A 27336-nucleotide genomic window follows, 5' to 3' on the forward strand; every position below is an offset into this window, starting at 1 on the left:
GTGCGAGCAAGGAGGCTGCAAACCCGACTCAGTTACACCAGCTCTGCCAGGAGGAATGGACCAAAATTCACCCAACTTATTGTGGGAAGCTTGAGGAAGGCTACCCAAAACGTTTGACCCAAGTTAAACTATTTAAAGGCAATGCTACCGAATACTAATTGAGTGTATGTACACTTCTGACCCACTGGGAATGTGATGAAAGAAATCAAAGCTGAAATAAATAATTCCCTCTACTATTATTCTGATTTGTCACATTCTTAAAATAAAGTGGTGATCCTAACTGACCTAAGACAGGGAACTTTTTACTAGGATTAAATGTCAGGAATTGTGAAAAACTGATTTTAAATGTATTTGGCTAAGGTGAATGTAAACTTCCAACTTCAACTGTACATACAGTAAGTATTCAGAACCTTTCCTCAGTACTTTGTTGAAGATCCTTTGGCAACGATTACAGCCTTAAGTCTTCTTGGGTATGACGCTACAAGCTTGGCACATCTGTATTTGGGGAGTTTCTCCCATTCTTCTCTGCAGATCCTCTCAACCTCTGTCAGGTTGGATGAGGAATGTTGCTTCACAGCTATTTTCAGGTCTCTCCAGAGATGTTTGATCAGGTTCAAGTCCAGGCTCTGACTAGGCCACTCAAGGACAATGAGAGACTTGTCCTGAAGACACACCTGCATTTATTATATTTATTTAACCTTTATTTAACTAGGCAAGTCAGTTCAGAACAAATTCTTATTTACATTGACGTCCTACCAAAAGGCCTCCTGTGGGGCCGGGGCCTGGGATTAAAAATGTTAATAAATTAAATAAAAATATAGGACAAAACACACATCACGATAAGAGAGACCTAAGACAACAACGTAGCAAGGCAGCAACACATGACAATACAGCACGGAAGCAACACAACATGACAGCAACACAATATGGCAGCAGCACAACATGGTAGAAACACAATATGGCAACAGCACAACATGGTAGAAACACAATATGGCAACAGCACAACATGGTAGAAACACAATATGGCAGCAGCACAACATGGTAGAAACACAATATGGTTGCAACACAATAGGGCAGCAGCACAACATGGTAGGAGTACAAAATATGGTACAAGCATTATTGGGCACAGACAAAGGGCAAGAAGGTAGAGACAGCATGATGCTACCATATACACCATGACGCTGCCACCACCGCCAGGCTTCACTGTAGGGATGGTGACAGGTTTCCTCCAGACGTGACGGTAGAGACAGCATGATGCTGCCATATACACCATGACGCTGCCACCACCACCAGGCTTCACCGTAGGGATGGTGACAGTTTTCCTCCAGACGTGACGCTTGGCATTCAGGCCAAAGATTTCATTATTGGTTTCATCAGACCAGAGAATCTTGTTTCTCATGGTCTGAGAGACTTTGTCAATGAAGTACAAACATGCATAGGTTGGCCCAATACCCTTTCAAGTGACTTTTTACAATAATTTGGTTCCTCCATCTAATATCATTGTCTTTATTGTCTTGATGTATTCATTGATTGAAACAAAGATCCCTCAGTCATTTACTCAAATAAAGACAAGTCAATTTTTCTTCACCTTTCTTTACCACAAGGGGGTGCTATAATCCAGTTCAATGCAGGGCATCGAAATGTTATGATTATCCTTGCTGATGAAATTATTTTCTGCCCTGAAATCCAGCAGGGAATCACAACTCACATCATGTCAGTCAGAGCAACATGTGGTTTAGGGTGGTACAATTTGATATTGTCATGGTACATACAACACACCTTACAACGACATACAACACACCTTACAATGACATACAACACACCTTACAACGACATTTACAATGACATACAACACACCTTACAATGACATACAACACACCTTACAATGACATACAACACACCTTACAATGACATACAACACACCTTACAATGACATACAACACACCTTACAATGACATACAACACACCTTACAATGACATACAACACACCTTACAATGACATACAACACACCTTTCAATGACATACAACACACCTTTCAATGACATACAACACACCTTTCAACAACATACAACACACCTTTCAACAACATACAACACACCTTACAACGACATACAACACACCTTTCAATGACATACAACACACCTTACAACACACCATACAACGACATACAACACACCTTACAACGACATACAACACACCTTACAACGACATACAACACACCTTACAATGACATACAACACACCTTACAATGACATACAACACACCTTACAATGACATACAACACACCTTACAATGACATACAACACACCTTACAATGACATACAACACACCTTTCAATGACATACAACACACCTTTCAATGACATACAACACACCTTACAACATACAACACACCTTACAATGACATACAACACACCTTACAACAACACACCTTACAACGACATATACAACAACACACCTTACAACGACACACACACCTTACAACGACATACAACACACCTTACAACGACATACAACACACCTTACAATGACATACAACACACCTTACAATGACATACAACACACCTTACAATGACATACAACACACCTTACAATGACATACAACACACCTTACAACGATATACAACACACCTTACAACGACATACAACACACCTTACAATGACATACAACACACCTTACAACGATATACAACACACCTTACAATGACATACAACACACCTTATAACACACCTTACAACGGGGTTACTGTTCTCCTTTTTAACAACAATGAAATATCATTGTTTGCCGTGTGTCAGGTGATTAACAAAAACAACACTTTGTGAAACAGCTTAATAAACAATATCCTATCTAGATAGTATGATTATAGTGCATGGTCTGCTCTATACCAACAAGTAACAGTGGTCCAACAATTACAGTCTAAAAAAATAAGCGAATCAGCCCAGTCCAGTCAACCATACCAGACAGACTGACAGAGGACTGCAGCTGCATATGTTAATACCCATTCATTAAAGTCTGCATTGTTTCGGTGTGTCCATGCGACCTTATAGAACACCTCCTCTGTTTCAGACAGGATGACCTCACTGGAGACAGCACCTGCTAGAAGTGAATGGGTATGTAGTACAGTAGAGTAGAGGCCACAATAGAATGTTACGGTCATCCAATGTAAAGGCTGTTGTGATGGGGGTCTCCATCTCCCCACCACACACACACGTTCGGGGTGGTTAAGGGGGGCAAGGTCGGTCTTAAGTGCAGAACATAAATTTACCCTAGATGAGTTCATTGAAGTAGTCTGCTTATTGGCAAATCTCTCACTGGCATGCTTGTGTATGAGAGCACTTCAATAGAGTGGTATATCTATAAAGCTTTAAGGGGGCAGGTAGCCTAGTGGTTAAGGGGGGGGGGGGCAGGTAGCCTAGTGGTTAAGGGGGGCAGGTGGTTAAGGGGGGGCAGCCTAGTGGTTAAGGGGGGGGCAGGTAGCCTAGTGGTTAAGGGGGGGGGCAGGTAGCCTAGTGGTTAAGGGGGGCAGGTAGCCTAGTAGCCTAGTGGTTAAGGGGGTGGTTAAGGGGGGCAGGTAGCCTAGTGGTTAGAGCGTTGGGCCAGTAACCAAACATTTGCTAGATCGAATCCCTGAGCTTACAAGGTAAAAATCTGTTGTTCTACCCCCTGAACAAGGCAGTTAACCCACTGTTCCCTGGTGGGCGGTCATTGTAAATAATAATTTGTTCTTAACTGACTTGCCTAGTTAAATTTGTAAAAAAATATATTTTTAAGAATAACTGAAAACAAGGGTTTGAAAATGTAAACCTACCCAAGAGGTATGTTTATGAGTGCATCTAACATAAACAACCTTTAGAGTTCTCTTAGAGAATCCTTTGAGGGAATCAAAGAGCGATTCCAAGATTGCTGAAACTCCCATCAACAAAGGAAGTGATGGGATCTGAATTACAGCCGGAACAGTTGGCAATCTTCAAACGCAGCTGTTGACTGACAGTAAGAGGGACACAGATGGAAATGTGTGAGCCTGGTGTCATATCAGAGTATCAGACCCCAGGCAGCTGGTGGAGGGGAACACAGGTCTCTTTGGTGGAGAACATAACACAGGTCCCAGGTCTCTTTGGTGGGGAACATAACACAGGTCCCAGGTCTCTTTGGTGGGGAACATAACACAGGTCCCAGGTCTCTTTGAAGATCAGTGAGGTGAGAATACAGGCAGGCAGGCAGCCGGCCAGACAGACAGACAGACAGACAGACAGACGGACAGGCAGGAAGACAGGCAGGAAGAAATGGAAGCAGGTAAAACAGGGAGGCAGGCAGGCAGTCAGGTAGACAGGCAGAAATGTAGACAGGGAGGCAGGCAGTCAGGTAGACAGGCAGAAATGTAGACAGGGAGGCAGGCAGGCAGGCAGACATGTAGACAGGGAGGAGGCAGGCAGGCAGGCAGAGACATGTAGACAGGGAGGAGGTTAGGCAGGCAGGCAGACATGTAGTCAGGCAGACATGTAGACAGGGAGGCAGGCAGGCAGGCAGACATGTAGACAGGCAGACATGTAGACAGGGAGGCAGGCAGGCAGGCAGACATGTAGACAGGAGGCAGGCAGGCAGTCAGGTAGACAGGCAGACATGTAGACGGAGGCAGGCAGGCAGGTAGACAGGGAGGAAGGTAGACAGGCAGGCAGGCAGTCAGGTAGACAGGCAGACATGTAGACAGGGAGGCAGGCAGGCAGGCAGATATGTAGACAGGGAGGCAGGCAGGCAGGCAGACATGTAGACTGGGAGGCAGGCAGGCAGGCAGACATGTAGACAGGCAGACATGTAGACAGGCAGACATGTAGACAGGGAGGCAGGCAGGCAGACATGTAGACAGGGAGGCAGGCAGGCAGGCAGGCAGGCAGGTAGACAGGCAGACAGGCAGGCAGGCAGGCAGACAGGCAGACATGTAGACAGGGAGGCAGGCAGGCAGGTAGACAGCAGGCAGGCAGGCAGGTAGACAGGGAGGAAGGTAGGCAGGCAGGCAGGCAGGTAGACAGGGAGGCAGGTAGACAGGCAGGTAGACAGACAGGCAGACAGGTAGACAGGTAGACAGGCAGACATGTAGACAGGGAGGCAGGTAGACAGGCAGGTAGACAGACAGGCAGACATGTAGACAGGCAGACATGTAGACAGGGAGGCAGGCAGGTAGATAGACAGGCAGACAGGTAGGCAGGCAGGCAGGCAGGTAGACAGGGAGGCAGGTAGACAGGGAGGCAGGTAGACAGGCAGGCAGGCAGGTAGGCAGGCAGGCAGGCAGGTAGACAGGGAGGCAGGTGAGGGATCCTCTCCTCCTCTGGATTGGGACAGTCTGATGCTGCCTAAGGAGTTTTTCCTAGCCACTGTGCTTCTGCCTCTGCATTGCTTGCTCTTTGGTGTTTGGTATCTGTAAAGCACTTTGTGACAATTGCTGATGTAAAAAGGTCTAAATCAAATAAATGTGATTGATAGATGCTGCCTCTATCTGGGTTTCTCTCTCTATGTGCTTACCTTTGTTTTGTTGGTATGGCATACTATTGGGGAATTTTGAGTTCGGCATTAATGTACCATTCCAGAGATTATTCTCTGAGCATAAATCCATTCAGTGTTATAACCAAAATGTGTGCTAAATGGCACGGTAATAACTTCTAATTCCCCTAATCTACATCGCTGATTACCATACTAAATCCTTCAGAAAATTACAAGAATTTCCCAAAAAACAATGAGCCATCGTCTGTATTATTGGACTTTGACCAACCTCACATTACAATGTGTACTGTACATGTAAGTGGGTAGTAGTACAATAGCCCTCTTTTTTTTGTCTGTAGACATGCAAGCATATTGGTGAAGTGTATAGCAAACCCTTATAAAACTGGTTCATTTAAGAAATCATATATATTGAATAAACAATGATAAAAACAGCTAGACTAAGTATTGGTCATGTTTTCTATCAATATCTGTCACAAAATGGATATGTAATTGCCTAGTTACATAAAGATTAAATAAAAAAGATATAATTAAAAAAAAAATCTATTATTCAATTGTTCAGGGGGGGGGGGATCTCAAACTTTCTTCTCTGCTGTGATTGGACGAGAGCATACATGAGTAGGAGGTGCTTATGGAGCTGTAACTTGTGCTTCGTTACAGCTGTAGATATTGTCTACAACGCAGACGCACTGTGAACAACTTTGCAAACGCTTACATTTATTGTGTATTAAAAACACAGAGAAATAAAACAGATGGGTTACCAGTGTTTCAGCTTTCTAGGAGAAACATCGTCTGAACTTCGTTACTTAGAAAGCTATTTCGTGAACTAATACATTAAACTCACGAAGAAGTTGAGTGTCCATTCCATTGTGTTTTGGTCGGATATTCCTGCTTTGCTCCAAGACGATTTAGGTAAGGATTTGTTTCGATCACAGAGATACGTTCTTGTTTGACACTTCTTGTACTTCCGAAATATAACTAGCTGCTTGTAACATCCGATCCGTTGATCCGGAGCTTGCAATTGTAGCCGTGTATGTTTGCCAGGCTGATCTAAGTTCGGAAGAAACTGAGCGCATGCTGGACATGGTTTACATTTAAAGACTGTCCAGATCTTTGGCGGCTACTAATAAGTATGCACAAAAGACTGCGCGAAACGAATGGGATTTCACTGTGTCGTGTTGGAGTCCTTGCTCCTCGGTCGTTTGGTTAAGCACAATGTTTGTATTTTTCTTATCCCTTATTCTATTAATGTATTGATTTGCAGGTGTTTTTTGGGACAGCCTCATGAAATGTGAATATTTCAATTTATTAAACAGTTCCCTGTGCCGTCAAGCAATGGAATGTTTAATGAAATAACTACAATTAATTGTATATAATTTTGTTGAAGAAATTCAGTGATTCTGAATTGCATTTTGGCTATCAAACAATTATGAATTCATATTTTTTTTAAGTTACATAATTTGCTTTTAGTGTTGCACAATTCGGACAATTTATAGCCTGAAGGGGATGTTCTGTAAGGTGTTCGGTTTTACACAGGGACTTGAATGCGTTGCCTATGGCACCGTCTAAAATGAGCGAGCTACGGAGGGAACAGTCATGGGAGGTTGGCACCGTGATTCATAGGCGTAAAATGCTGATAAAAGCCACGAAAGGGATGTCCACACCCAGGTAGCATACTTATTCACCTCACCTGGTTATGTAATATAACTAGGTATTTAATGAGAATTAAATTCTATTTTTATTAATTTGTCAGTAAATAATTGATTACTAGTAGATTTTGACAGATTTTTGATTCCCTTGTTGCCAGTGTGTAAACACAAACCTTATCATGTATCCTTTCATCTTCCAAGTCCAGAGTTCATTTCCGGATCCATCCTACTGATAAGAGATGATAGCTTTATAGACTAATGACATTTTGTGGCCAGGCTTGTATTTATTCAGGATGGGAGTGTCAGGGTTAATTTTCAATGCTTTAACATCTATGCTGGCAGGGTAAGGGCTTCTTTACACCACTTTGACAACACAAACTAGGTCCAATAATACACTTTTGGGCAACCTGACCAAATTCACATAGACGTACATGTGTGTTATAGATCTGTCACTCTCATTGAAAGCAAGTCTAAGAAGCAGATTTGTTCTATGTGCGCTATTTCAATACTTCAATTCACGTTTAAAAAAAAAAAAAAAAAGTTTTAGATGGTACAATGATTTATCTACACAATACTTTCTTGTTTTGTAACAAACTGAAATTAGGCATTCTTAGAATTTTAGGAACCAGGAAATTGCCGAGAGATATCTCCCTAGTGCATCTTTGAAAGATCTGCTCAAGAGAGATCTACCACATCTATACCACATACCCCCTTCTGAGTGTTACAGTGTAAAGACAAGGCCGTGGCTACAGATCGCCCCGTCCCTTCCAGAAACCTCTGTTAAAACTCCGGATCACGTTCTGCACACGTTATTTTACGCATTCGTAGCTGCTCCTCCTCCTCTTCACGTGTATCTCTTTACGCACCCTCTTTTTAACCACGATGATGTAGTTTATGTCTCTGCCTCATATTTCTGCACAGCTTAAATAAAATACAACATTTGGCGATTTGAACGAACAATCCAAAACATGTCATATTACGAAGGCTATAACCTTCTCTGTCTGTTTTAACTAATATTGTAGTTGCACAAGCAAGACCCGGTCCCGGATAGTTTGGACACGTTTTGTGTGATGCGGGCTAATCTTTTTATAGTTGCTGCCATGTCGTAGTTCCTGGAAGAAGAAACAAAAACACGACTTGTCTGCCTACTGCGCGTCTTATTCAATGTTTGCAATGATGATGGAAAAGTATTGTACAGTCGCCAATTAGACTGCGTGTCTGTCTTGCAGCGGAACGTATATCTGTATCCAGACGGGTAAAAATAGTCTGAAAATGGGCGCATTCGTTATGCATCGCTCCGTACCATAGTTAGGCCATATGCTGATATAGCGGTGAGAGTAAATAGCTGCATGTAACTCAGCATCTAAGAACATGAAATCACTAGACTGACTGTTTTGTATCGTGTTTATGTTTGAAATAGTGACGGCAAAGTTTGTACGAATATGTTGATAATGTAAATAGTTGCACGTAGCCTACTCCCCTCCTGGAAAAGAAAGAACATGACACCGTTCTTATTAAAAGCCTAGTGAGGTGATGCAATAGTAAGAACAGTTTGGTGTAAAACATGACGTTTGTAGACTAAACAAGTGACCAGACAAAGGCGACCAAGGATGCGGAAGCGGAGCACCCAGCATGTCAGCAGTGGTGGAAAAAGTACCCGAATGTCATACTTGAGTAAAAGTAAAGATAACTTCATAAAAATGACTAAAGTGAAAGTCACCCAGTAAAAAAACGACTAGGGTAAAAGTATTTGGTTTTAAATATACTTAAAGTATCAACAGTAAATGTAATTGCTAAAATATGTTTAAGTATCAAAAGTATAAAACAAATCAAATTCTTTGTTAAACAAACCAGACTGCACAAATGTTCTTGTTTTTAAAATGTACAGATAGCCAGGGGCACACTCCAACATGTACAAACCAAGCATTTGTGTTTAGTGAGTCCGCCAGATCAGAGGCAGTAGGGATGACCAGGGATGTTCTCTGTTTAGTGAGTCCACCAGATCAGAGGCAGTAGGGATGACCAGGGATGTTCTCTGTTTAGTGAGTCCACCAGATCAGAGGCAGTAGGGATGACCAGGGATGTTCTCTGTTTAGTGAGTCCTCCAGATCAGAGGCAGTAGGGATGACCAGGGATGTTCTCTGTTTAGTGAGTCCACCAGATCAGAGGCTGTAGGGATGACCAGGGATGTTCTCTGTTTAGTGAGTCCACCAGATCAGAGGCTGTAGGGATGACCAGGGATGTTCTCTGTTTAGTGAGTCCACCAGATCAGAGGCTGTAGGGATGACCAGGGATGTTCTCTGTTTAGTGAGTCCACCAGATCAGAGGCAGTAGGGATGACCAGGGATGTTCTCTGTTTAGTGAGTCCACCAGATCAGAGGCTGTAGGGATGACCAGGGATGTTCTCTGTTTAGTGAGTCCACCAGATCAGAGGCAGTAGGGATGACCAGGGATGTTCTCTTGATAAGTGTGTGAATTGAAAAAAAAAATCTGTTCTGTTAAGCATTCAAAATGTAACAAGGACTTTTGGTTGTCCGGGAAAATGTGAGGAGTAAAAAGTAAATCATTTTAATTAGGAACGGTAGTGGACTAAAAGTTGTTCAAAATATAAATAGTGAAGTACAGCCCCCCCCAAAACTCCTTATCTGTAGCCACTCCGTAAAAACAACAGCTGTCCTTGCAAGAATTCCCTTTAATACCAGTGGACAGCATTTTTGCTCTGTTAGCCAAATAGAAAATGAAAGAAGGCTCTTTAAAATAGTGTGCTCTTTAAAATCAAGTGTGCAGCACTATGTGCAACATGGCTTAGATGAGGAGCTCCTGTATAGTTAGAATTTCTATCCTTATTTTGTTTGTCTATATACAACGGTATTTACGGTATGCCAATAGCTGTCTTCGCCAAAGCTGCAGGAAGTAGGGGCTGCAGCACCCCTTGAATCATAAAATATTATGTAGTCCTGTATTAGCGGATATACCAGTCTGCAGCGCCAGCATGGGCAAAAAGATTTGTCTGCAGCCCCGCCCCCATTTTACAGCACCCCCACCCCAAAACTACTCACACATGAAACAGGAATGTGGCTTTGGCCACACCACATCCCAAGGCTAGTGTAAACAGAAGTTGCAAATTTTAGTAATGTAAATGTCCCTAATAAGTCTGTAAAGAGAGCGGAACATGTTTCAATATCCAAGACCATGTCGAGCCTGTAAAGCTAAAGAAATTGATGATTCATAATGACATTTTAGACCAATATATATAGATATATTTACTAACATTGTGTTTGTTTGCCCTCCAGGTCCAAGATGTCTGTGAGCAACCACGAAAACAGGAAGTCCCGCTCTAGCTCTGGCTCCATGAACATCCAGCTATTCCACAAGACGTCTCATGCGGACAGCCTCCTGACCCAGCTCAACCTGCTCCGTAAGCGAAGAGTCTTCACTGACGTGGTCCTGAGGGCCGGGAACCGGGTTTTCCCTTGCCACCGTGCAGTGCTGGCCTCCTGTAGCCGCTACTTTGAGGCCATGTTTAACGGAGGCCTGAGGGAGAGCCGCGATGCCGAGGTCAACTTCCACGACTCGCTGCACCCAGAGGTGCTGGAGTTGCTGTTAGACTATGCCTACTCGGCCCGCGTCATCATCAACGAGGAGAACGCAGAGTCCCTTCTGGAGGCCGGGGACATGCTCCAGTTTCATGACATCCGAGACGCCTGCTCTGAGTTCCTTGAGAAAAACCTGGCACCGTCCAACTGCCTGGGCATGATGCTGCTGTCGGACGCCCACCAGTGCCAGCGGCTCTACGAGCTCTCCTGGAGGATGTGCCTGGCCAACTTCGCCACCCTCAACAGGACAGAGGACTTCCTTAGTCTGCCTAAAGACAAGGTTCAGGAGCTTGTGTTCAGCGAGGAACTGGAGGTGGAGGATGAGAGCCTGGTGTACGAGGCTGTGATAGACTGGGTAAAGGCGGACATAGAGAGGAGGCTGGGTGACCTTCCGGAGCTGCTGCGCTGTGTGCGTCTGGCCCTGCTGCCCGAGACATACCTGCTGAAGAACGTGGCCTCTGAGGAGCTGGTGATGGGACACAAAGTGGGCCGGGAGATCGTGGAGGATGCAGTGCGATGTAAGATGAGGATCCTCCAGAACGACGGCATTGTGACGGGGTTCTGCGCCAGGCCCAGGAAGGTCAGCCAGGCCCTGCTTCTCCTGGGAGGTCAGACCTTCATGTGTGACAAGGTGTACATGATTGACAACAAGACCAAGGAGATCACCCCCAAAACGGACATCCCCAGCCCCCGTAAGGAGTGCAGTGCCTGTGCCATTGGCTGCAAGGTCTATGTAACTGGGGGGAGAGGCTCTGAGAACGGGGCCTCCAAAGACATGTGGGTCTATGACACCCTGCATGATGAGTGGTCCAAAGCAGCGCCCATGCTGGTGGCCAGGTTCGGACACGGGACAGCTGAGCTCGACCACATCCTGTACGTTGTAGGTGGACACACCTCTCTGGCCGGCTCCTTCCCAGCCTCTCCGTCAGTCTCTCTCAAACAGGTGGAGCAGTATGACCCGCAGACCAACAAGTGGATCCTCGTAGCTCCTCTCAGAGAGGGGGTTAGCAATGCTGCAGTGGTGGGGGCCAAGAACAAGCTGTTTGTCTTCGGTGGCACCAGCGTCAACCGAGATAAGTTTCCCAAGGTGCAGTGCTTCGACCCGGTCCAGAACAGGTGGACGGTGCCTGCTTCCTGCCCTCAGCTCTGGCGCTACACGGCGGCGGCTGTCGTAGGCAACCACGTCGTAGTGATCGGTGGAGACACAGAGTTCTCGGCCAGCTCGGCCTACCGTTTCAACAGTGAGACGTTCCAGTGGTCCAAGTTCGGGGATGTGATGGCCAAGAGGATCAGCTGTCACGCGGTGGCGTCGGGCAACCGGCTGTACGTGGTGGGAGGATACTTTGGGGCTCAGAGGTGCAAGACCCTGGACTGTTACGACCCCTCTACAGACTCGTGGGACAGCGTGACCAGCGTGCCCTACTCGTTGATCCCCACAGCTTTCGTCAGCACCTGGAAGTACCTCTCAGCGTAGTGACTGACGGGGCAACAGGAAGAAATGGTTGTTAGGATCATTGGTGAGTTGCTTCTTCAAACACGTACAAAACATAACAGGTCACACAGACCCAGGTTAAACTCTTAAAAACAATAAGAATGGAAATTGCAGTGTCTCAAAGACGTTGGGGAGATAAAATTGATAAACCATATTAAGAGGGCGGCACAGGCAAGGACATTTTTTTTTAAACATGCAAATGAGAAGACGGTTTGTCTCCGCAGAGCTATTAAAGAGATTAATCACAGACAAAACGAATCCATGTGTTTCAAATCGAACTTCAGCAATGGAAACAAACTAATGGAAGAAAAAAAACGAATTGGTAACACATGCGTCCCCCTCTAGATTGACCCAAATCCTATAAATCTGGAGGACAGTGCGCAGGAAGAGGTCATGTCACTTTGTTCCACTCTGGTCTCAGTCGATATTAAAGCATCACTCTCCTTCATAGTTGTTCAACCCTTACTACACTATGGCCTTAATACAAATAGTTGACTGGATTTATATAGCTTTCCAGGTGCTCGAGGACTTTACAACACTTTCGGTCGGGCGAGATCAGTCATTTGTCCTCTTGTCAGTCCGGTATCAGTGACCCCAGGCACAGGTGGACATCGAAGGGACCGACAAACCGTTTCAGTCCTCTGTTGTCATGGTTGTCATGGTTGCCGATGGCTACAACATTATCTAATCGGGGCCTCTGGCTGGGTCTCTGGCTGGGTGTTGGATGATAAACATGGAGAAGTCAGTAGTTTATGGAGCAGTAGGAAATATGAATGTCAGCCTGGCAGTAATTACAGAGACACAGAGCCGCTCCACGTCGCTCTAGCCCTCAATCACTTTCAGCACAGGAGCAAGGCAGAGTTCAGGCCTGTGCTTGCAATACACTACAGTCCCTTGGTGAGGAGTGTGCAATATCTGTGAGTTGGCCTCAGGCTCTATCCTCTAGGTCCTAGGATGTGGCAACAGGGGCGTCAATTTGGTATGGCAGTCGCAACCACAATTTACACTGAACAGAAATAGAAATGAACATGTAAAGTGTGTTGGTCGCATATTTCACAAGTTGAAATAAAAGATACCAGATATGTTCCGTACGCACAAAAACTATTCTCACTAATTTATTTCCTTCCCTGTTTGTGAGCATTTCTCCTTTGCCCAAGATCATCCATTCACGCGACAGGTGTGGCATATCAAGAAGCTGATTAAACGGCATGATCATTACAGAGGTGCATCTTGTGCTGGGGACAGTAAAAGGCCACTCTAAAATGTGCAGTTGTGTCTCACAACACAATGCCACAGATGTTGCAAGTTTTTGGCGCATTCAATTGGCATGCTGACTGCAGGAATGTCCACCGGAGATGTTGCCAGATAATTTAATGTTGATTTCTCTACCATAAGCCACCCCCATCGTCATTTTAGAGAATTTGTCAGTATTCTAACAGGACGGGATCGTCAGAGACCAGCCACCCAGACAGCAGAAGAATTTTTGCGTGCTCGTTGCCCTCACCAGGGTCTTAACCTGACTGCAGTTTGGTGTCGTAACCAATTAAAAAATATTATTATAATATTTTTTTTCAGTGCAAATGCTCACCTACGATGGCCACTGGCATGCTAGAGAAGTGTGCTCTTAATGGAATAATCCCAGTTTCAACTGGGCCGGGCAGATGACAGCATGTATGGCGGTTTGTTGATGGCAACGTTATGAACATACGTTTGTTCATGGCAACGTTGTGAGTACCCCATGGTGGCGGTGGGGTTCACCAAGCAGAAATAAGCTTTTATTGATGGCAGTTTGAATGCACAGAGATACCGTGACTAGATCCTGAGGCCCATTGCTGTGCCATTCATCCATCACCTCATGTTTCAGCATTATAATGCACAGCCTCATGTCGCAAAAATTGGTACACCGTTCCTGGAAGCTGAAAATGTCCCAGTTCTTCCATGGCCTCCTACATACTCACCAGACATGTCACCAATGAGCATGTTTGGGATGCTCTGCATCGATGTGTATGACAGCGTGTTCCAGTTCCCGCCAATATCCAGCAACTTCACACAGCCATTGAAGAGGAGTGGGTCAACATTCCACAGGCCACAATCAACAGCCTGATCAACTCTATGTGAAGGAGATGTGTCGCGCTGCATGAGGCAAATGGTCACACCAGATACTGACTGGTTTTGTGATCCGCTACCTTACCTTTTTTTTAAGACATCTGTTAGTCACAGATACATCTGTCTATTCCCAGTCATGTGAAATCCATAGATAATCACATTTTTAAGGCCTAATGAATTTATTTTAAATGCCTGATTTCCTTTTATATGAACTGTAGTTCAGTAAAATTGTTAATTTTAGCATGTTGCGTTTTATATTTTCAGTATAAAATACGCTACTAAAATCATTCCAATCCTGATTTAAAAAAAATAATAATAGCAAATGCAGTTTAGCGGTATTGGCAGGCTGATTTGAGGACCATGTGGACGATCTGGGAGCGGGAGGGAAGGATGTTTGTATGGCTGGCTGACTTTATCGATGCAGCTGCAGTGAACAGCTCAACTTTTTCTCAAAACAGTACAGAGGTAAAGATGGCTGTAGGTAACTACTGTTTTGACTGGCTATAACCGGAATAGAAAGAGGAGTGGGAGGCCCCGGTGCACAACTGAGCAAGAGGACAAGTACATTAGTGTGTCTAGTTTGAGAAACAGACACCTCAAGTCCTCAACTGGCAGCATCATTAAATAGTACTCGCAAAACAACAGTCTCAACGTCAACAGTGAAGAGGGGACTCTGGGATGCTGGCCTTCTAGGTAGAGTTCCTCTGTCCAGTGTCTGTTTTGCCCATCTTAATCTTTGATATGGCTGAGATGTTTTTATCTTTGCAACTCTGCCTAGAAGGCCAACATCCCGGAGTCGCCTCTTCACTGTTGACGTTGAGACTGGTGTTTTACGGGTACTACTTAATGAAGCTGCCAGTTGAGGACATGTGAGGTGTCTGTTTCTCAAACTAGACACTAATGCACTTGTCCTGTTGCTCAGTTGTGCACCGGGGCCTCCCACTCTTTCTATTCTGGTTAGAGCCGGTTTGCGCTGTTCTGTGAAGGGAGTAGTACACAGCATTGTACGAGATCTTCAGTTTCTAATGATCAATTAGCCTTTTAAAATGAACTTTGATTAGCTAACACAACGTGCCATTGGAAGACAGGAGTGATGGTTGCTGATAATGGGCCTCTGTACTCCTATAAATCTGCTGTTTCCAGCAACAATAGTAATTTACAACATCAACAATGTCTACACTGTATTTCTGATCAATTTGATGTCATTTTAATGGACAAAAAAATAGGCTTTTCTTTCAAAAACAAGGACATTTCTAAGTGACTCAACTTTTGAACGTGTGTGTGTGTGTGTGTGTGTGTGTGTGTGTGTGCGCACCACATGATGTTGGTGGCACTTTAAATGGGGAGGATGGGCTCGTGGTAACGGGTGGAATAGAATTAGTGGAATGGCATTCCATTTACTCAGTTCCAGACATTATGTGCCAGCCTCCACTGACACACACACACACACGATGCTTGCATCTAAACCATGTCAGCGGTCTACAGAAGAGGGTAGTAAGGGAAAGGCAGTGTGGAGGGGAGATGGTGAGAGAGAAACTGAGATGAGGAAGATATATTTTGCAATGCTTGGCAGCCAGGAACCACTCGCTGTAAAAAATATGTTGCTCCCAAGACTGAACTTTCAACCAGGGTAGGAAAAATCATAAGGTTTTCTCTCCCTCGTGTCGACAACACTCCAGTTGGCTGCTAGAGAGTTCACTACACATTTGTAGTAAAAAGATTTTTGGGGTTTGACTGCTCTGAGGGTTGATCACTTTACATCTCGTAGTCTTGACTCTCCGTTGTAAAAATACATACATTTTGGCTTATAGCTAGCTGGTGGTTTTGGATTCGAATAATGCAGCCTGGGTTTCATGGTTTCATCGTCCAGGATTTATTTTTTAATTTTTTAAGTACTGCATGTTGTTTCCAGAAATGGCAAAAGAGGCTCAGGGACTGTTCTTAAAGATCAACTTTGGGCAAAAAAAAATGTCTTTAAACGGTATAACTGATCAATGCACCATCATACCAGGTCATTTTAACGCTTTAAAACAAAAGAAAATCAATGAATACGTTTTCTTTTTTCCTACAGAAGGGCCATTTCTTACCGCTCTCTACAGCTTCTGTTCAAAAACCAATTCTGTGATATAACATCAACACATACTGGAGGAGTTACTGGCTCGCTACAGCTGGCTCGCTACAGCTGGCTCGCTACAGCTGGCTCGCTACAGCTGGCTCGCTACAGCTGGCTCGCTACAGCTGGCTCGCTACAGCTGGCTCGCTACGCCACAGCTGGCTCGCTACGCCACAGCTGGCTCGCTACGCCACAGCTGGCTGGCTCGCCACGCTACAGATGGCTCGCCACGCTACAGCTGGCTGGCTCGCCACGCTACAGCTGGCTGGCTCGCCACGCTACAGCTGGCTCGCCACGCTACAGCTGGCTGGCTCGCCTGGCTACAGCTGGCTGGCTCGCCACAGCTGGCTCGCTACAGCTAACCAACTAACTACGTTGGTCGCGGCGTGCGTGACCAGAATGACACATCGATGAAACACCAAAGGCCCACCCTGTTTCTGTTCAGAAAAAATATAGAAAGAGGAGGAGTTTGAGCACAAAAAAAAGTTCCAAGTCGACGTTTAACCACTGCCAAAATGTGGTGACTGTTTGTGCACTTTTCAGCAGCCGTGGCGTCACACAGGTGGGTGCTACATGTTCGGCAATGGAGGACCAGTACCGACAGAGAGGCGCTCTGGGTCAATTTGTCACACTGTTTCTCTCTGGCTGTACTATTGATGCTTCCTCCTCTGAAGAGACAAGGCCTTTCCCGTCCAAACGGTCTCAACTCCTAGCCTTTCATCCCAAGCCAGATGGAGACATTCCATCTTAATTTTACATTTATTTGTTTAGCTTTTAATGCGCTTTGAGATTTATTTTCTGTTATGAAAAGCATTATACAAGTGAAAATTATTATTATTATTACTGTGTTTTACATGCTTATGAAACCACCCTGTCTTCCACTCATACTACACACACACACACACACACCTTTTCCTTCTAATTCTAGAGGAATAAAGGTGTGGCTTTCAGTTCCATTGGTAATGAGCTGGAGTGGGGAGATTTGAGCTGGAGTGGGGAGATTTGAGCTGGAGTGGGGAGATTTGAGCTGGAGTGGGGAGATTTGAGCTGGAGTGGGGAGATTTGAGCTGTCTTGGTGGTTTCTTCTAGTGTAATGATCAGCTAGTTTTCAGTTGTCTTCTCTCCAGTTGGGTCTGACCACAGATTCAGGCTACAATCCATTCACTCACTGTTGATGGAAAAAAACATTTGTGACTGTAAACACTCGTATTATGGTTTGTCGTAGACTCCTAGTCTAGACAAGAAACAATCTGTTTTATTGTAGAGCAGAGGTCAAAGTGTAGATTTGTTGAGTGAGCTCCGTTAATCACACATGGCAGCAGGAACATGCAAACAATTCCACCAGTAATATTACAGCAAGGTACCAGTGCAACAGTTTTAACACATTGAAACTAAATGGATACTGTATGAAAGGGAAAAGAATAGGTAAACGCCAGACTCCAAACAGAAAACCCTCCTGGATTCACCTCAGAAGGACGGGTTAGGAAGATGAATAAATGAGACTGTCTAAACCGGAACAACCATTTCAGAAACGGGTGAAATAACTTAAACAGATTGGATTAGTTTAGAAAAATGTATGTTATTTTTATCTTTGTTGCATAAGATTAATGCAAAAACATTAGATTTTGAAACAAACATATTTTGCAACTGAAATAGAGCATGCAGGAAAATATAATGATGGGTGTGGTTTTGAGTGTTTTGTTTTGAAATTCTACACAGTAAAAATGACACAATCACACTCAACCCTTATTCTACACCAGAGTTAATTGAACTATTTTTGAGTAAAAGAATGGGAACTCTGCTGTAATGACATTATTTCCTGTGGATTTGTTCTGTTTTCCCTTGTGCTTGTATAGCACCCTAGAGTAGTTAATCATGAGTTGAGGGAGTTGGGTCTTAGCTGACATATTTTATTTATTTATTTTATTTGACCTTTATTTTACCAGGCAAGTCAGTTAAGAACAAATTCTTATTTTCAATGACGGCCTAGGAACAGTGGGTTAACTGCCTGTTCAGAGGCAGAACGACAGATTTGTACCTTGTCAGCTCGGGGATTCGAACTTGCAACCTTCCGGTTACTAGTCCAATGCTCTAACCACTAGGCTACCCTGCCGCCCCGTATATGTGGGGGGGGGGAGTATCCTAGCTTAGCCCCAACACTGCTGGTGTAGGACTAGAGGCAGACAGAATGTAACCGGAGATCTGAGCACAAAGTTCAACGAGGTTTCCCCGGACACCCAACAGGCCTAGCAATGGCTGTTTGTTCTCACCCCCCACCCCCCTTCTTTCTCTGCTCCCCCTCTCACAAACATCCCAGAAACAGAGGCCCATTTGAACTGTTCCAACTGAAACCTGAGGCGGTGGGGTGGCTCTGTGATGGGGCACACCTGGGCTGGGTCATAGGCCAATGGGCAGGCTTCAGTGGGCCTCCCCAGACTGCTGTTTTAAAGAAAGGGCCAAGGATGATGGATAGATGGATGGAGGGAGGAGAGAGGCTCAATACTAATGTTTTATTAAAGCTCACCAGGAACGCTCTCTGAATGAGCCTTTTTATAATGGCATCTGTGTTCAGCACCCCCCGAGAGAGCGAGGGTGAACGCGGGGCACGTGCCCACACTGTCTTGAGTCTCCAGAGTAATCAATCTGTCACGTTTATGGCCCTTGGCGCAGCATCATTTGCATAAAACGAATAGGGTTTTTATTGGCCTTTTCTCCATGGTGCGGAATACAAAGGGAGGATGTGCTTAAAATGGCCGACTAATCTTCAGACTATAATTTGATGATCACTTTAAAACAGATGAGTCGGCAGCGCTGTGGGGCTTCTTCGAACGCTTTACACTATGTTTCCCTCAGAAGCATGTATCATTGAGGGGGTGTTGGTCTGCATGTATCATTGAGGGGGTGTTGGTCTGCATGTATCATTGAAGGGGTGTTGGTCTGCATGTATCATTGAGGGGGTGTTGGTCTGCATGTATCATTTGAGGGGTGTTGGTCTGCATGTATCATTGAAGGGGTGTTGGTCTGCATGTATCATTTGAGGGGTGTTGGTCTGCATGTATCATTGAAGGGGTGTTGGTCTGCATGTATCATTGAGGGGTGTTGGTCTGCATGTATCATTGAGGGGTGTTGGTCTGCATGTATCATTGAGGGGGTGTTGGTCTACATGTATCATTGAGGGGTGTTGGTCTGCATGTATCATTGAGGGGGTGTTGGTCTGCATGTATCATTGAGGGGTGTTGGTCTGCATGTATCATTTGAGGGGGTGTTGGTCTGCATGTATCATTGAGGGGGTGTTGGTCTGCATGTATCATTTGAGGGGGTGTTGGTCTGCATGTATCATTGAGGGGTGTTGGTCTGCATGTATCATTGAGGGGGTGTTGGTCTGCATGTATCATTGAAGGGGTGTTGGTCTGCATGTATCATTGAGGGGGTGTTGGTCTGCATGTATCATTTGAGGGGGTGTTGGTCTGCATGTATCATTGAAGGGGGTGTTGGTCTGCATGTATCATTGAGGGGTGTTGGTCTGCATGTATCATTGAGGGGGTGTTGGTCTGCATGTATCATTGAGGGGGTGTTGGTCTGCATGTATCATTGAGGGGGTGTTGGTCTGCATGTATCATTGAGGGGTGTTGGTCTGCATGTATCATTTGAGGGGTGTTGGTCTGCATGTATCATTGAGGGGGTGTTGGTCTGCATGTATCATTTGAGGGGTGTTGGTCTGCATGTATCATTGAGGGGTGTTGGTCTGCATGTATCATTGAGGGGTGTTGGTCTGCATGTATCATTGAAGGGGTGTTGGTCTGCATGTATCATTGAGGGGTGTTGGTCTGCATGTATCATTGAGGGGTGTTGGTCTGCATGTATCATTGAGGGGTGTTGGTCTGCATGTATCATTGAGGGTGTTGGTCTGCATGTATCATTGAGGGGGTGTTGGTCTGCATGTATCATTGAGGGGTGTTGGTCTGCATGTATCATTGAGGGGGTGTTGGTCTGCATGTATCATTGAGGGGGTGTTGGTCTGCATGTATCATTGAGGGGGTGTTGGTCTGCATGTATCATTGAGGGGGTGTTGGTCTGCCACAGCTGTATTCTCTGTCCCACTGTTAGTCTCAGTCCAGCGTCTGCCAGTAACAATGTTTTATGCTAGAATTTGTCAGGCTTAACTTCAATGCTCGTTTGCATTAGTATGCTGTCTGACTTAACCCACAGACAGGGGGGGGGGGGGTGGTGTGTGTCTAATGAGCAGATCTTTTCAAGGGAGAGGGACACTTTGCCAAACTGAAATTAGCCACTTGATTACTTCAGTTTGACGCAGCGGGTGTCCTTTTGGATTTATGTGACTTCTTTTATGACTGGGTGTGTAGCCTTTTGATGCACTTCTTATCATTAAACACGCGCTTGTTCTGGAGATTTTCCTTGTAGCTAACAATGATTTAACATAGAGACCAAGGAACTGGACAGATACGGAGCGATGATGGGCCATGGTCCAGTGCATTGTGGGGTAGCAGTATTGACTCCGGGTGGGTAGAGGCTGCAGGGTTTTGGTGAAAATGCATCCTTCCGCCCAGGACTGGAACTACAGTCAACTCCTGATTCTGTGTACACTCAGGCCAAGCCCAAAAGTAGTGTACACTATATAGAGAAAAGGGTGCAGACTCTCTGGCTTACTGTCTGCAGTGGACTAACCAGACTCACTGGTATGGGCTGGTGTTAGGAAATAGGTGAAAAGCCAACTGTGAGGTAACACAGAGGAGCGTTTATGGCTGTTTGACCCTTTACTAATATGAAGAAGAGACAGGCTGAGACACACACAGACGAGCCTGTGTTGCCTGAGCCTGTCTGATGGTAGTAAAGGTGGTGACGACTGATCGTTGATCTCTGAGGTTTGGGAGTGTACCTCACCTCATTGGGACCGAGTTGAGATTAGTTGCTTTGCAATGTGAATGCAGCTCAATGTGAAACCTGACTTTAAATAGGACTATATTTAAAGGTGCCGTACTTGTGAAACAGTGATAGGGTGGCTGGCAGCAGAGGGTAGTACTCCTGGCGGTGCCGGCTTTCGTCGGCTACCCTGGCGGTGACGGCTTTCGTCGGCTACCCTGGCGGTGACGGCTTTCGTCGGCTACCCTGGCGGTGACGGCTTTCGTCGGCTACCCTGGCGGTGCCGGCTTTCGTCGGCTACCCTGGCGGTGACGGCTTTCGTCGGCTACCCTGGCGGTGACGGCTTTCGTCGGCTACCCTGGCGGTGACGGCTTTCGTCGGCTACCCTGGCGGTGACGGCTTTCGTCGGCTACCCTGGCGGTGACGGCTTTCGTCGGCTACCCTGGCGGTGACGGCTTTCGTCGGCTACCCTGGCGGTGACGGCTTTCGTCGGCTACCCTGGCGGTGACGGCTTTCGTCGGCTACCCTGGCGGTGACGGCTTTCGTCGGCTACACTGGCGGTGCCGGCTTTCGTCGGCTACCCTGGCGGTGACGGCTTTCGTCGGCTACCCTGGCGGTGACGGCTTTCGTCGGCTACCCTGGCGGTGACGGCTTTCCGGCTACCCTGGCGGTGACGGCTTTCGTCGGCTACCCTGGCGGTGACGGCTTTCGTCGGCTACCCTGGCGGTGACGGCTTTCGTCGGCTACACTAGTGGAAAATGTTTTATTAAAAAGAGCTGCAGGGACTGTGCCAGGACACCCGCACAGTGACACACACAAACACTTGCTGCAGTGGAAAGTCTCATCAGGCCTGCTGATGTGGTGTTATTAGCATATTAGTCAAAATAAAACTGTTTTTACATGTATTGTGTAATATGTTCGCACTATAGTATGAGAACAGCAGCCGCTCTCTAGTCCTCGTGGTAAATGGGTACAGGCCTTCGTAGCTGTGATTTTATTTATTTATTTATTTTACCTTTATTTAACCAGGTAGGCAAGTTGAGAACAAGTTCTCATTTACAATTGCGACCTGGCCAAGATAAAGCAAAGCAGTTCAACAGATACGACACAGAGTTACACATGGAGTAAAACAAACATACAGTCAATAATACAGTATAAACAAGTCTATATACAATGTGAGCAAATGAGGTGAGAAGGGAGGTAAAGGCAAAAAAGGCCATGGTGGCAAAGTAAATACAATATAGCAAGTAAAACACTGGAATGATAGTTTTGCAATGGAAGAATGTGCAAAGTAGAAATAAAAATAATGGGGTGCAAAGGAGCAAAATAAATTAATTAATTAAAATTACAGTTGGGAAAGAGGTAGTTGTTTGGTGTGAGATTGTGAGATTGTTGCCTCAGTAGCAGATACTGAGGAGACTCGGGCTCCTGCTGTATTACCAGGTTCCGCTCTGCTCTGAGATGAGAGGACACCCAGGTTCCGCTCTGAGATGAGAGGACACCCAGGTTCCGCTCTGAGATGAGAGGACACCCAGGTTCCGCTCTGAGATGAGAGGACACCCAGGTTCCGCTCTGAGATGAGAGGACACCCAGGTTCCGCTCTGAGATGAGGACACCCAGGTTCCGCTCTGAGATGAGAGGACACCCAGGTTCCGCTCTGAGATGAGAGGACACCCAGGTTCCGCTCTGAGATGAGAGGACACCCAGGTTCCGCTCTGAGATGAGAGGACACCCAGGTTCCGCTCTGAGATGAGAGGACACCCAGGTTCCGCTATGGTAATGATCTCATTAAGCTGCCTTAAACTACCCAGCAGTCTCTGTCTGCTGTAACGCACCATGCTTTGGTGTCTGTTAGGCGCACCTATACACACAAACAAACAAACAGCTGAACTGTTCCATCTTAACAGCAGGGGAAGGAAATTAGATTCTAAAATATGAGGCCACAAAGATAGACTGGGATATGAGAGTCCAGCTACAGAACCCAGAGGAATCACCACAATGTAGAATGTACATATCTACAGCTGAACAGATTTCTAGCTCCAGAGTTGACAAGCAGTACTTGTGTCAGTCTAGAATCATGATAAGCCTGGATGTGTATTGGTTTATGCCAATATTAGGGTTAAGGAATAAGATTTTATTTTTTCTCTTTTTATTTTTAATAATATTATAGCAATACAATATATTTTTTTGTAATGGGAACAACTCCAATCCTACATTTTGTGGGAATTTCTCTCCATCATAAAGCATGAATAATGGTATGTTGATGAGCATGATAAGACACTATACTAATGAGCTGTTATAATGGTCTGCAGTATCTGCATTCTCACTTCCTGTATATGAGCTGTTGCTAGACATGTGGCAAGTGTTCACAGAAATGTGAATGATTCTCATGGACAAACTCAGTTCTTGGTATGCCTAACACTTATCTTCTTTCTCTCTCAGCAGTGGTGTCTGGAATGCAGGCTTGTCTCCCTTCGGTGGCTGTGGAATGCAGTGGAGGTGTGAGGAGGGGTTGTCAACCCTGCCCTCCAGGCCTGCAGTCAGAAGAGAATCACATGTCCCCAGCTGCAGAGCAGGAGTGTGGCTAAACTGGGCCTAAGGTCGGGTGAGGAGAGGAGCGGCCTGTCCCTCCCAGCCCGCCTAATCTGATGTTTCCTCTGCTGAGTAACTTTCCATCGAGATACTGGCCTGAGCTGCACCAGACCACTGGGGAGGGGTGTGCTGCAGCCTAAGGAATGCCAGGCTGGGACTGTACTACAGAGGAACATGGATGCCGTACTGTACATCCCTCTGAGTCCTGGGGCTCATAGTGTGTTTATGACTGCTCCACTGATTGACTGACACTATGATCAGAGCATACAAACAGAACCTGTTCTATGGATTCTATTTCTACGTTTGAGACTTATAAACTCCAGAGTGACTGCAGCCGAGGAAAGGACTGATTGTGATGTCACTCTAAAGGAGCTGCCCCATTGGTTCTCCTGCTCTGACAGAGAAGGGCATGGGGTCTGAGCCACTGGGCTCCTCCAAACACTGGGTTATTGACTGTGTTCCTCAGGTGGCATTTGTTGAACTAGTGACAAACTCAAGGAGGCCTTGCCCATGTTAGTTAGGAGGGAGTTAATTTTGGGAAGTGAAGTGTATGATTTTGTGCATAGAACAATCTTCCTGTTTATTTTTAGACTTGGACTCGAACTTCCCTCAATTTTGGTCAACTAAATTTGTATCTTCTTTCTCAACTTAAAACACACTGCAAGGAATGTGACTCATGGTTGAAGATACAAAAATCACAATTTGACTAAATGCCTGTTGTATGTTTCTTGTCTCAGGGTTTATGCAATTATTTGTGTTTGTGCGTAGTCTGGATGTACCCCCTGTTGCAACCTTTTTTTGTGTGTTTTTGGTTCTGTTTGTCCCTGGAAATGGCCTGAAAGAGGATGTTAAACTGAGCTCTGACTGTACAGACTGTCTCACTAACAGAACATCCACAGGATGGCTCGAATGCAATTAGACCCCTTTTTAGGATCTGTCTTGAAGTTTACACTCGTATCTACCCGAGGATGTCTTCACAGCTATGCTTTGCCAAGTTGTCTTTCATGTTCATTTGTCAACTGAAACATCTTTTATAAAAGTGACCCTTTACCATGAATCCGATCTAAGTAGTATTTGAGCCGGACCCTAATATTTTGGCCTGTTAAGGTTTTTAAACAGTGTTTTGATTTGCAGAAGGAATTGTCTTTTTTTCTTCTAATTTTGACAGCAAACATTCATGTTCACATTTGAGTAATTTAGAGGTTAAGTGCCTTGCTCAAGGGCACATCGACACAACATACATTTTTATTTTTTTCACCTAGTCAGCTCAGGGATTTGAACCAGCAACTTTTCAGTTACTGGCCCAATGCGCTTCACCGCTAAGCTACATGCCGCCATATTCACGCTGTTCCTCCTACAAAAACAGACATCTGTACGTCAGAAAAGTCAAACCTGTGAAACCAACTGTTTACTGTTTTAAAGAATGGCATTTTCTACCATTTACTCTCAAAGCTGTAGTTTTGATACTTCACTGTATGTCATACTAATCTGGTTGGAAAACACAAGTTTATTTCTAGGAATGAACAGAATGTTACAGCTGTTCACTTCACAGCATAGTACCTGCCTGATTATAGTTGTCTAAGGGCACGTCTGGAACATTTTCCAAATGGAAATTCCAGGAAGTTTGTGTTTTAACAGGGATGCCCTGTTTCCATTTGTCTCAACAGTGGGTTGGGCTCAAACTAACAATCACAGCTGGGTCAAATACCTGAGCTGTTAAATCAACTACATTTTTATTAGCTGTTGCATAAGCAGCAGCTACTCTTCCTGGGGTCCAAACAGAACATGACCATAATACAGAACATCAATAGACAAGACAGCTCAATGACAGAACTAGTTTATAAAAATGTAAAGGCACACGCTGTCTCCATATCAATGCGTACACACAAACTAAGTCAAATTACATACTTTTAAACAATTTGTAGTTTGAGAGTAAATTGTGGCTCCATAAGTCTGTAGATAATTAAGGAATCTCTCCCCCCGCAAGGCATTTCACAGGGACACAAAGATTGGTGAGACCAAGCCACCTTTTTTGTCATGAACCCTTGTTGCCATGAGGTTGTGTTACCTGAGGACTGGTTCTGCATGGAGAGAACGATCACATGGTGCGATGTCAACATACTTGAACCTTAGATGACAGATGCCCTTCCTTTGTTACAGGAACATCTCTTACCCCCCCCTCCCCCAGGTATGATTAGTCTATATGGCTGGCTGCGAGGTATGTGGTCTGAAACTCCCTGGCATCTGCAACCATAATGCATCATTAGCTAGTACCTTTTAGAGAATATCTAATGTAGCGCAGTAATCAGCTACTAGACCTCATACCTCTCATACAGCAACAGGGATGAGTCCTTGTAGAAGAACGCTTGACAGCGGATGGCACACAATACCACAGACAGAGGGGGATTGGGTTGTCTGAATCTTTAGACCTAGATTTACGGACTATTCAATCCGTAATCGTGGAAATTCAGCGACGGAATTCATGTTAAACGCTACACATGTAGGCTCAATCGGGAATTACCTTTCTTTTTTTTGCAAAATCTATGACGCTTCAGCGATACGGATTGAGTAGAGCCCTCAATCGGATCAAGCGTTAACTGGCGATAGCCGACACCCGCATCCATAGGCGATGTTCAGAATGAGAAAGTGGAGAAAAAATTAAGCTCAAAATGAAATGAGGATTGTTATCAGCCTAATCGATTAGTGTAGATTACATTTTTCATTCCAGTGGTCAAACTTGTCTACATGGGATTTCTCTTAATGCGACTTTATGCAGCCAATGGCAATGACCAAGAGCCTCTTGTGGATTTGACAGCTCTAATATTCCACCGCCGACCCCCACGCCGAGAGGACCTACAGACCACAGCACCCCCCCTCCCCCAAAACCAATCAAACCCCCCCAAGTCAACCATGCTGCCATGACTGGCCTGTTCAAGTCAGGTTACCATGTGGACCACACTCTTACAAGAGACACCTCTCCCAGGCTGACTACACCTCTCCCAGGCTGACTACACCTCTCCCAGGCTGACTACACCTCTCCCAGGCTGACTACACCTCTCCCAGGCTGACTACACCTCTCCCAGGCTGACTACACCTCTCGCGTCGGGTGCGCGAGCGTTGCAAAATACATTTAGAAATCTACGTTATTCAATTATTGCGCCAACGAGCGTCTGCGTTGCCAAGGGCTAAAATAGAAGTCAGTTCTATTTCTGACGCAGATCGCGCTGCCTCTCCCTTCTCCTCATTGGTTTATAGAAGCAGGTACCCACGTGCCATCTCCTCATTGGTTATACCCACGTGGGTGACTGAAAGATGAACATAATCAGTAATGCACCTAATTTATGAAAGTTGTCAATCGCAATATAAAGTCAAGAGAAGAAAAAGCCTGGAAGGAGGAGAGATGACTAGAAACG

At 45.3% G+C, this 27336-nt stretch overlaps 1 protein-coding gene across 2 annotated transcripts; it reads left to right on the top strand.

The window, feature by feature from the left end:
• The first annotated feature begins 6159 nt into the window (after window positions 1-6159).
• enc3 (ectodermal-neural cortex 3) lies at window positions 6160-24980 on the top strand. Of its 2 annotated transcripts, none has more exons than XM_024422402.2 (3): window positions 6160-6406; window positions 10437-12256; window positions 23774-24980. In XM_024422402.2, the coding sequence occupies exon 2, from the start codon at window positions 10444-10446 to the stop codon at window positions 12211-12213; it is 1770 nt and encodes a 589-aa protein (XP_024278170.1). In that variant the 5' UTR covers window positions 6160-6406; window positions 10437-10443; the 3' UTR covers window positions 12214-12256; window positions 23774-24980. The 2 variants fall into 2 exon arrangements, with proteins under 2 accessions (XP_024278170.1, XP_024278171.1); XM_024422403.2 differs by having other exon boundaries at window positions 23777-24980.
• Window positions 24981-27336: the final 2356 nt, after the last annotated feature.

This window comes from Oncorhynchus tshawytscha, linkage group LG05 (assembly GCF_018296145.1).
Source record: "Oncorhynchus tshawytscha isolate Ot180627B linkage group LG05, Otsh_v2.0, whole genome shotgun sequence".
In the NCBI taxonomy this organism is placed as follows: domain Eukaryota; kingdom Metazoa; phylum Chordata; class Actinopteri; order Salmoniformes; family Salmonidae; genus Oncorhynchus; species Oncorhynchus tshawytscha.